Source organism: Phyllostomus hastatus, unplaced genomic scaffold (genome assembly GCF_019186645.2).
Source record: "Phyllostomus hastatus isolate PE091 unplaced genomic scaffold, TTU_PhHast_1.1 phas_scaffold_317, whole genome shotgun sequence".
In the NCBI taxonomy this organism is placed as follows: domain Eukaryota; kingdom Metazoa; phylum Chordata; class Mammalia; order Chiroptera; family Phyllostomidae; genus Phyllostomus; species Phyllostomus hastatus.
The window spans coordinates 28,671,766-28,684,078 of NW_025334023.1; the positions used below are offsets into that span (position 1 = coordinate 28,671,766).

General features: G+C 35.8%; 1 protein-coding gene across 2 annotated transcripts in view; it reads right to left on the reverse strand.

Moving 5' to 3' along the window:
• Positions 1-12,313, reverse strand: part of PDGFD (platelet derived growth factor D) — a 244,309-nt gene that overhangs the window by 23,528 nt on the left and 208,468 nt on the right. For both annotated transcript variants that reach the window (XM_045818302.1, XM_045818301.1), the window contains exons 4-5: positions 9,251-9,313; positions 5,361-5,559 (exon numbers count right to left, since the gene is read on the reverse strand). In XM_045818302.1, the coding sequence (XP_045674258.1) occupies positions 5,361-5,559; positions 9,251-9,313 (262 nt within the window). The remainder of the gene's footprint in view (positions 1-5,360; positions 5,560-9,250; positions 9,314-12,313) is intronic.

The window sequence follows — 12,313 nt, forward strand, 5'->3', positions numbered from 1 at the left end:
TATCATTTATTGAGGGTCCACTGAGTGTTATATACTCTGTTGTTATTAATTCTAACACAACTTTGCAAAGTGGTTATACCTAGAGACACTTAACTTTGCAGAAAACAGAGGCTCAGAATCTGTAAGTGACTTCTTCAAGGCACTAGCATTTGAGTTAGAATTTTATCTCAAGTTTACACAACTACAAAGCCCATGCTCTACCCACTGCAGCACTGCTTCACTAACTTTATTTCTATCAAATTTATGGTAAACAATTTTAATATTGATAAAGAAAGGTTTTACTTGGTGCATACCACATGGTTCAGGAAACTCAGTGAAGCTAACTCTCATTCATCATGAGAAATTAGAAAAATAAATCCATTTTGATTTAATGTGCCTAGTACCTCTGTGTGTTTAATTTACAGATAGATAGTTACAGAAGAATGATATCTCAAGACTGACTTATCTGATCCATCGCTGGTGCCAGTCAAGGGCTTTTTGCAAATTCTTACCCAGATCTCAAATAGGCAGATAAAATTGCAAGCGTCCGACTTGTGGTGACTTCAACTTGTTTCTAAAATATGTGCATATACTCTGAAGTTACCACATTCTAAATCACTATAGAAAACTTGTATCCTTGAGGTTAGCATGCAGGGTCAGGGCAAAGAAACTTCTTTAAATGACTAATTTAACAATAAAAGGTATTCTATCCTAAGAGAACTCAGAACCATTTCAAACATTTTGTTCTACAACATATTAATTTCCTTTAATCCTCAGTTTTTTATGCCAGTTATTTAGCCGTAAATAGTTTTCAAATTAAAAAGTCAAGTATTTTATATCTTAGAGAGAAATCACATAATTAGTATTAGATTCTCGGACATAAGTATCTCAGATATATAGTATCTAAACATTTAGAATCTATAAAAATTATATATTTCAAACTTCATAATTTGGAATGAAAATGTCAATATATTTGCTCCACTCAGTATATTAAGATACTGATTTTTTTTAAAAAAAGGGGAGTGTATGTAAATTTTGGCATGTGCATCAAAAACAGCAACTCATTTTTTAAGCATAATTATAGTTCAAAACTGTTCGTATGGACTGCTTCAACAATTATCTCCAAAATTGCATCACAACACTTAAACTGTGACAAGAGTCTTCCCCTTGCTATTATTGCATATATTAGATTTTTTTTATGCTAAACACACTATCATTCTGGATAAAAGGATAAAAGTAAAAGAACACATCTCACATTGTTAATCTCTATAAATTGCTCTCAAGTAATGCCCAGTCTAGTAGAGCTTAATACCAATGATTTAATTTAGAAATGTCAAATTTCATGCTATGAACTTGAATATATAAAGACTGTCCTTAAGTTTAAAGGAATGTGTTTTAAAGCAATTATAGAATAGTTTCAGTTAAACTTCAGTGGTCACAAAATGATTCAGAGGGTAATTATATAGCTTGTAGAACATCCCTATGATTTTTTACCTAATTATGTGAAAATCTGTGGTAATATTAGCATGTGGTCTCATTGTCAGAATAAATAAAGGAAATCTGAACTTCATACATTAAAAAAAAACACTTTTGAGGAGCTAGGGGTTGAAAACATGAGGTTGAAATTATCGGGAAAAATGTGTTTTAGAACTACAATTATCAATAGATTTCAATTATCCATACCACCCTTTTCTCCATTCCCTTATATAAAACTGAAAGTTGAATATATTAATTTGATATATTATCATCAGTCCAGATTCTTACAGACAAGATAGAGTTTATCTATTACTTATGATTTTTAAAAGATTAGACCTGTGCTGAATTTCTGGTTTCAATAGTTGATAATGTCATCTGTCTCTTTTCTCTTCCTCTTCTCCCTGAATTCTTAGTGTCCTGTTTTCCCATTTTCAACTGTTTTCTTAAAGAGAACTAAATACTCACTGTCACCTATGTCCCTTCAAATACATAAAATATAATTTTATGAAGCAAAGCATAAAACATAATTTTAAATATTAACTGTTTCTAACTCATTCATAGGTTCTTCACTCAGTATTTGTGTTTTATTTCAGAGTTTATAAAACTCTGTGTTTGAGCCTTTGATAATGAAGGGTCATCTTAGAATTGCTCTTTGGTATCAAGAAAAATGTCACTTTTGATCAGTGTGGACAAATCAGAGGAATGTTTAATAGATATTCATAAATGATGTTTGCTCTGTAAAATGTCATTAAAATTATTATTCTGATGATAGGAAACCTTTTTTATGGATCCCATAAAGTTCACATTTTATTTGACACTTAATGGATAATGGGCCTCCATTATCTAGAATTATTTTTATATGTTCACTCTTTATTCACTGTCCCCTTTCTTACACGTCAGGATACAAATTGTGACTTTGTATTTTTAATTTCCAAAAGCTGAAAATAGCAACTGAAATATTAAACCTGACTTCCTTTGCTTTTGTAATACATGCAGGTGGTTCAGCATCAGTGGAATGATAAACAGTTAAGTCAGCACATTTATACAAGTGCAGAGACTGTGGTGACTCGCCGTGCTCAACGAAACGGTACAGATCTGCCTCAGGACTGTTTTAAACAAGAGATTAAGAAATGGAATCTCAGCCAACAGGGGAAAAGAAATGTTTACTCTTTCAGAATGTCACCTTGAATGCTCTTATAAGGTTATTTCAACAACCAAAGGCATTCTTATTTTTAAATTAATTTTTTAATTTAATCTTTAGCATGTATTTTTTTCCATTAGTATTTAGTTCCCTTCTATTCCCCTCCCCCCAGCAGTCACCACACTGTTGTCCACAGCCATGTGTCCTTCTTCCAAAGGTATTCTTAATGAAGCCATACTCCTTAGTCTATGGGGTGGGTTTCTGTAAACTAGAAATGTACTAATGCTGGACTATTAATGTCACCGGTTCCATAAATATTAATTGAGCATCTAAAACATGTCAGAGACTGTGTCAAGTGCTGGAGCTATATGATGAACAATCTCTAAAACAGTGGCTCTCACCCGGGCTGTCTCTAAAGATCAATATTCAACCCAGCACCTTCCTTAGGGACTCTGAGTCAGTGTGTCTGAGATGAGACTAGGCATTTGTGGTTTTTATAAGTTACTCAGGTAATTTAATATTAAGCCAGAGTTGATATTCTTAAGTCACAGGATCTCATATCCCCTTTAAAGTATAATAATAACACAGTAGTAGGACATGTAAGTGCTGTGGTTTCCCAAGCACTCAGAACTTTATTTGAGGTGGCTGGATTCACAAGGAGAGGACAGGGGACAAGAACGGCTTCAACAAGGCAGTGACAATTTCAGAATTCTAAGCCCCTGTAGCTAGCTAAGGCTTCTGAAATGATGACTGCATGCTGGGTTCACCACTCATGGTTCCTGGAAACAGGCGTTTTCTTTCTTTTTTTTTTTAATCTTTTATTTATTTATTTATTTATTTATTTTTAGAGAGCGAAGGGAGGGAAATAGAGAGAGAGAGAGAGAGAGAGAGGGAGAGAGACATCACTGTGCGGTTGCTAGGGGTTATGGTCTGCAACCCAGGCATGTACCCTGGCTGGGAATCGAACCTGGGACACTTTGGTTCCCAGCCCGCGCTCAATCCACTGAGCTACGCCAGCCAGGGCTGAAACAGGCGTTTTCAAACACATGTTGCCAATAAGAAAACTGAGGCTCAGGAAGTTTCAATGACTTGCTGAAAAATCACAAAACTTGTAAGTGGCAGGGTTAGGATTTAAACCCAGACACCTGCCTCAAATTTAATATAATTTCTGGGGAAAATGTAATGAATTTAGGTGACTTTCAAATGTTAATATTTCCCCAGGAATGGCTGCCAAGAAGGGCTGCCCCTTGAATAACTGTAGTGGTTAACATACTTAACAATAGAGTCATATTTTATAATTTCTTCATCCAATACCATATTAAGTAGTATTTTTGAAGTTTTCATAACATTGTGAATATTTTACTTTCCTTTAAGTTGACCTAATAGCAATCCAAAGACAGCAATGCCTTACAGGAAAGCAATTTCTCCCTTGAACTGAAGCCAATCTGAGGCCTGGGGAGATTCAGTTTGAGAGTTCAGTCTGTACCTATGAAATACCTCCATAACTTTAGGGTCCATTAGTGACTGTCTTGTACCTCCCAAGGTATGTATTTTATGTATGTGTATGTATGCATATGTATATGTATCATCACCTAAACCATAAGCAGCAGACTTAGGCAGGAGTTAACTAATTAGTCATTTTAGTCCAAATATTTTATTAGGTTGTACTCACCAACAGAAACATTACTACAGCAGCCCAGGTTCACAGTTCTTAAATGTTCCCCTGATATTACAGAGTATAGGAAACAAGCTATATTTTAGCTAAATGCTTTCACATTTATGATGGAAGCCAGCCTTGTAAGACTTTTAGAGAAATTTTTAATGATAAATAAATCTTATCAAATAAAGCAAGGTTATAACTGATTATAAATTATAGTTTTATTCAGTAAGAGAAAATTACAAGCTATTTCTCTATTAATTTGAGTTAAACATTCAAATGAACATTCTCATCCAAAGATCATACCACTCAGATAGAAGACTAAGATTTTTTTTCAGTTCAAGTATTATTGTTTCAATTGATCTTTTCCCTGCGTGAGTGTTCTTCTCTTCTTCCTTTATTATACTTTCTTGAATCTTCCAATTGAATGTGTTTCCTCACACACTTCTAAACTATCCCCGATTTCTCTGCCTCTTCTTTGTGGTGTTTATATTCCATGAACCACCCAGAACACCAAGCACATGATAGGTCCTCATTAAAAAGTTATACAATGGAAATTGAATGAGCAGAGTTGAAGTCTACAAAAAGTTTTTTGACCATCACTTTACCAGGAGCCTCTCCACCCACACTGAGTTGTGGGCTAAATTGATATTCCTTAAGCACTGTAGTAAACTATTACACAGGTTCTGCCATTGGATGCATGAGACCGCAATTCTCATTTCCTCTCCACTGTTAACTAGCCACACAGGCTTTGGCAAATTATTTACTTCCCCTGACTTTGGTTAGCTCCTCTGTTAACAGTGAGGTTAATAAGGCCTTGTCTAGAAGCATAAAGCTCATCTGAGTAATTTTGTAAGTTCTTTTGTATCTCCATACTATAGCAGATCTTTGACTGAATCAAACCTTTCTTCATCCCAGATAGATAACACAGTTTGGGAAAAACATAGAACTTCATTATCAAGGTGCTGTGAAAAAGATATTTGATAATGGACTAAAAATATCATCCGATTTAAGTGAACTAAGTACATTGCATTGTTAAACCTTAATTATTATTACTGTTAATACTCCTATTTGCTGATGAAGAACCTCCCATGCTCTGTTTCTTACCTTTTGACTTCCTGTCATGGTATGACCTGCCTCGATAATGAGGGGTGTCCAAATACAGATTCTCAAGATCTTCTTGCCACGATTCAGGACTGAAGTGCTTGAGCAGATCTTCTACAGTATCAAACTGTGCAATTGTTCTGTCCAGAGCATCCGCAGTGAGAGTGGGGTCCGTCACTGATGGAGAGTTATAGGATACCCCCTAAGGGTGACATATAGCTCAGTGTACTCAGAAAAAGCCCATTGCTATGAAATACAATAGTCATACAACTATATGGAAGAAACATAAACAAAATTGTGATTACAAGACAACATGTGCATAAATATCATGCTATAATATTTTTCTAAATAATAACAATTAGTTGGTAAATGATAGTCATTCACGTTTTTTCCAAATCCAAACCAGCAGATCATAACTTTCACTTCATCTGTATTATAATCATTAAAAAAGACATAGGTGAGATGGAAATATTAAAGTTAATAAGTCATCCAATTTCCTGGTTAAATGTCGATATCTATATCAACAACTGATGATAAGTAATTAAATTCTGAACTCTGTGCATGCAAGATTCGTAGAATCTGTTCCATTCTACCATGTTTAACCTCTCTACAGGTCACCTAGTACTGCCAGATGTGTGAGCAGGGTTTGAATCTAGTCTGGAGACATCTTGACAAAATTTGGCATTTAACACACTTATTTACTGTCAGCAAAGATAATTATTTACAAAACTGGCTCTGCCGACTTCAGAGTGGAAGATTCACATGGGAAGCATATGTATGTTTTGAAGTGCTGTAGCTTGCCAGTGATCCAAGTTGCCATTAAAACATTGTCAAGAATATTTTTTAAACAGGGAATGCAACATCGTTGAAAGTCTGGAAGGGATTATGTATCTTACCACGGAATACAGCCCCACATAAGTTTCCAAGCACTTACTTCACTAACCCTTGTACAATCTGGAGATAAATGAGCCATGATTGAAACATCTCTGTAAAAATTCATGACCCATTCACAAGGAAATAGAGAGCACACAGTTTCAAATGATTTCTAAATATCTTTAAAGAAACTGCCAAACAAATAAGATCCCCCAAAGGCAAACATCTCTCATCACTACAGGAAAATGGAAATTAATGAAAACTTGTGTTCCTGAAATTTAACTGCAGTATCCTATTGAGAAATAATATGCGCCATAGAGTCACAGACAGCAAAACCCACATTTATATTCTCACTCTGAGGCAATGTTTTCCCCTTTTAACCAATCAAAGTCCAAAGGTCTGTAAGCAATTTGATGACCACTGGCACTGACAGAATAGTCCCTCTTTAGCAAAACTAAATGTGTAAAAGCATTAACTTAACACTGCTGTCATTGAGGAGCATTTTTAAAATATGTCCTGTAGGAGAAGGTGAGTGGGGGGAAATTCGGTTTGGGGAGCAGGGTGAGAGACATGATATAGATGGGGAAAGATGTCAGGCCAGCTCATTACACTAGGGGTGTGTGTGTGTGTGTGATAAAAGCTGAACTCTGACTGAAGTACTTCACTTGTGTCTTTGACATTCCTGTTGGCATCAAATGCTAGAGGCGGATAATACTTAAATTCAGTACCAGAATTCTAAGTTCCCATTAAAATTGTATTGTTTGGAGAATCTGCTGTCTACCTGGCTCTTACCAGATGATTTGCAATTAGTCTTGTATCAACAACAATGTGGGTCTAAAAAAAAAAAAAAACTGGCAAAAGTTGGGGAAATGGGCAGCATCTAAGCTTTGAAATTAAAATGCTTCCCTCAGTTTTAAAAATAAAAGCAGGAGTATCAATCAAGCCACCTCCACACAAGCAAATGCTTCTTATAATGGCTCTGGGGAATTCCTGGCAAGGCGTTTCCTGGGGTTGCTCCTAACTGTTCCTAGAATGCAGTGTGTTTTCAGGTAACTCCTCAAGAGGAAGCTGAGGAGGGGCTCTTAGTCTCTGAGGGGAGAGTGAAATTTAATCATTTTTAACTTTAGTCTGAAGAGAAAACCCAAACCACAGTAAAATGTAAAATTGTCCCTATGTATGAACTTTATTGCTATTGTCAAGTTTGACTCAGGACAGTTGACAGAAATACTGATGCTGGTGAAAGAAATATTTATGAGTTACTAGACAACCTAGTAAACCCATGAGATTATTTTTGTTTCTGAGGTAATTTTTTAAAAACTATTTTTGAGAGAACGAATTGTTTCAGTGTGCCTCTGTCAATGGCACTATAAAGTTAATTGCATTCACCTTTTGTTATACATTTATAAACACACATTCTAAAGCTAACTGAATTACCTTAAAATGATGATTGTAAAAAAAATGCTCTGAGGACTAAACCACTTTCAACAAAACAAAGTATGATTTGTCCAGAAGTTTATAATAGGTCCAAAGTCTCTTGCTCCTACTCCAGAAGGTTCTTGAAAACCAGAATGCTGATGAAAAAAGCTATATTTCTCTGGATTTCTAAGAGGACTAGTCAGAACCTGGATTTGGAACTCAACCCAGAAGAGTTCCCAGTGGATATGGACCCAGGACTGAGCTTTCACAGATGTTCCAAGGGGATGGAATAATCCCTCTCTTTTTGAGGACTTTATCCTGGATTAGCTAAGAAATTAGTTTATAATTTCTGCATTTAGGGCAGGAATGGATAGACAACCCTGAGCTATCATGTCTAGGAAGTTGAGAAGCTGGGCAATCTCTTGACAGAATAGCACACTAGGCACTGGTTGCAAAAGCTGCCTTTGGCATCTACCTTGAATCACTAGTCTCAGGCTGCTAACTGTCCAAGCCTCCTGCCTAGCATCCCAGCTCCACAGTCTTCCCTGCCTTATTTTCATCTTCACCTGCTTGACAATGATTGCTTACCCTTAGCTGGGTTCTGAGCAAGCATTCTGGACTGTCAAAACCACAAAAAATTAATAATAATAATAAAATAAAATAAAACACTCTAAATATCACTATCAGAGGCCCTACTGCTCTTTGGCTCAGATCACATTGTTTTAGTTCAACAGCCACATCAGGTGAATTAAATCCTCACAGAATCCGTGGCTGAGGAAATCCTGCCATCTGAGGGAATTAAAAGAAATTCCACAGAGAGGAATTTTTTGGAAAAGAAAAATCACTTTTGGAAAAGAAAAATCAACTCCACTGACTCAGTCATACTGACCCACACTTTAGAACCATGGGCAAGCATTCTCCATGCTCTTGACCTTTCAATGAACAACTGCATTTATTATCTTGTGTTTTATGGCTACGTCAGCGCTACCCATAGAATTGGTGAAAACAATTCTGTTCTTTCTGTACAAACTAGATAAGTAGATGGAATACTGAGAAGTTACTAAATTTGGCGAAAAAAATAGGGGCATGAACCATTTTACGGTTCAGCATTGAGTTATGTTCTATTTCCAAGTCAAATAGAACACATGCCTGGTTTGCACTTAAGTTATCTTACTGTAAACATTGGAATTTTTCATGTCTGAAAAGATCCTCGAAAATGCAAAGATTAACAGCTTCCCCTGGAATAGTCAAAAAGCTATTTCAAAATTCCCCACTTGAGACTGGGCCATGGACCAGTTGATACATGTGATGTATCTGCACAGTCCTTTAGTTGGAATGTTTTGCTTTGAAACTGGTAAATACTTAAGCTATTGTCTATATCGTGTTCCCATAATGAGTACTGGCATTTCCTGGAAACTTTCTGAAAGAGGAATAAAGGGCATCTGTCACGGCCCACTGTGATCCAAATGAGAAAGAAGAGCACATCATGCTTGAGATTTGGCTTTTGGTAAAGCCATAGGTCTCGATGCAGTTCACGTTGCTCTGGGGTGACCTTAGCTACTTCATCAGTTTTTTTCCTGGCAACAGAAAAATAAATTACTTACTGAGATAGAGCTTGTGACTGACTCCCAGTTGGTCTCTGAGGCTGCTTCAGGTTGGAAGTCTTCCTGGAAGGTAAAAAGCATCCATGTGAGTCAACCATACCTCCATTCAAATCATCATATGCACCTCAGCCATTTAAATCTCCTTCCATCTTAGTAACAACAGGAACAAGGGCTGTGTTCCTGTGGAACAGGTCACCATTTGTCTCACCTCTCCTCAAGAACTTTTCCCATTCAAGACATAGACAACTGCATTCATATTTACTCACATGCACTGGTAAAACAGAAAATATATAGATGAGTTCAGGTTTTAACTCAGCTCACTCCCAGGTATGAACTCAGGTAATCTCCTTAACCTCTCCTCCAATCCTTCTCTTCCTCATCTGTAAAAGGCTGGTATTTGGGCCTTAAATTACAGGGTGGTTTTGACAATTGACTTCATTCATCATTCATTATAACTAACACTGAATAAAGTACTTAAAGATTAATACTAATTATTATTTGTATTAATATTTATTTGGTTTGAACTAGGTTTGCATTATGTTCAGTCCTGCCTGCTGAGCTAGTCTACAATATCAGTGATCTTTTCAGATATAAATTAACTGACAAAGGGCTACTCCTGACTCTATCAAGAAATGTCAAGAAGAATGGAAAGGAAAGAAAATAACTGTGGGAGTGACAAAGTACCACCCACTAGAGGAGAGAAGGAAAAGGGCAGACCTGAGAAAATTATTTATCTCAGAGATGCCATAAAAGGTATGTGATACTAATGTATCTTAGAGAAAGAAACTTCTCTTAAAAGACAAATCTTTCTTGACTTCGTGTGACTTTCAAGTTGATTGCTCTAGCACCAGTAAGTTAAGAAGGTGAAGAGGTTAGCCAAAGAACATACACGTATATTTGTAACTCACAGACACAGACAACAGTGTGGTGATGGCCAGGGTGGGGGGAGGCAAGGGCTGGATAGAGATGGTCAAAGGGAGAAAAAATGGGTACATCTGTAATAATGTAAACAATAAAAATAGAGTTAAAAAACATAATGGGAAGGCAAACTGATTCTACCATTTTATGTGCCATACATGGTTTCTTGATCTTGCTAACATAAATTACCTTTGGTAATTTCCTCCAACCAAACCAGGGCGTAAGAGGTATTTTAAGATATTGCTGAGAAAAATCCAGCCACTCAAATATGTCAACTTATTTACCCAAGTATACTTACTGAATGAGAGCTAAGTATTAAGATTAAATTTCATTCACATTTTGAGGAACTGAAGTACATTTGTTAATTGCTCATGATGATACTGGTTTATATATAAGTGCCTGTGATGAAGAAAATTTTAGTTGTTTGCCAAGAGAGAGCTGAGTCAAATATGGGGTTGAAGGAATGAACATCTATTGCAATAGATACCGTTACTGTAATCTCAACTTTGGAAAATGGGAAAGAAAGGGAGAATGTGGTCTTTATACTTTGCAAGATAGATATGCATATGAAAAGGACAATGCATTCCCATAGCAGATGGATGTGTGCAAATGAAGGTCAGAATTTTTGTAAGTCCTCTTAAGTAGGTGAGCAGGCGAACCTGGGTAAGAGAGACAAATGGCTGCTCCATGTGTTGAAGAGACTGTTGGCAGGAGGACATGTGCTGGATAAGACAGACATGAGCAATCCTTAGATCACAGAATTTTCATTTTCACTCATTGATTCAATATTTGTTAATTACTTGCTATGTGATATGTTCTAAGCTGTGGATAAAATCACAAGGAAATAAGAAACCATTCCTATCCTTAAGGAGTTAAAAATGTAAACATGTAAATAAAAAGGTGCAATAAACTCATGATGGTGCTCTCATGCTAGACTAACCAGAATGCCATGAAAGACAGGAAATTCTACTTGGGGAGGAAGTAGACTTGGAAAAATTTCACGTTAGAAGGTGACTCATGAGTTGAGCCTTTAGACTCAGATAAGTAGGTAAGTAAGCAGATGGTTACTTGTAAGAAAAGTGAGGGACAAGCCTCAGCCAAAAAGACAGTGGTATCTAGACAACATTTGGGAAAATATATGAAAAGTAAAGCTAGTTACTGGGAAAGGTTAATGAGTAATGTTGGACACTTTGTGTTTGGAGTGCCTATGCAAACTCAGATAGAGATGTTTTTGAGGCCATTTGCTGCATGAGAATGTACCTCATGATATACTTGCACTTGAGATACAGATTTACAAATCATCATCACAGAAACATCAATTAAAGCAAGTAATGGATTATGATGACCATGTATAAAAACCAGAAACGAACAATCTTCAAATCTTGAAACTGGAAAGAATTTTAGAATTCTCTAGTCCAGTCTTTTCATTTTAATGTTTGGAAAATCAACTCTCAGAGAGATAAATGCTGTGCTCTGTATCATGCAGTCGTTTCTGATGAAGCTAAGGGCCATCAGAGCTCATTTTTGAGTACAAACTGTGTGGTCATCATTTGCATCATTATGGCTTACATAAAACAGTGTCTCAAAGAGGGTTAACAGGAAATCAGGAAAGACATAAAGCAGAGTACTAGTGGAAGGTTCTATGATAATATCTTTCAAAATGTTCTTAGTTGTCTAGATTTTATGTCTATACTTACTAAATCCTGTGACTTCAGTTTATTTCATTTTCTTGCATAGCCACATGATAAAATATTATTAAGCATTTTAAATATAAAAGGCCTTTCATACACATGCATTTAGATAAATGTTAAACAAATTTTAGCTTCTTTACTATCTCGACTATAGGATTCCAGTCAGAAACTTTAATAGGAATAAATAATAAATAATTTAATTAAGATCCAGGTAAAATATCAATTTATCTTCCCTTAGCAATAGGAATATTAGACATTTAAAAGAAATCACACTTTTTATACTATTTCAAAATTTGTCATTATTTATAATGACATTTAAAATTAACTTAAAAAGAGAAAAATATTCCTTTTAAGAATAAAACACAGAACCTCCAAATTTTAGCCCTGAAAAGAGAATCTTGTCATGGGAAGGAACACATCCTTAATATGATCATTTCTCATTTCTTCCATGACA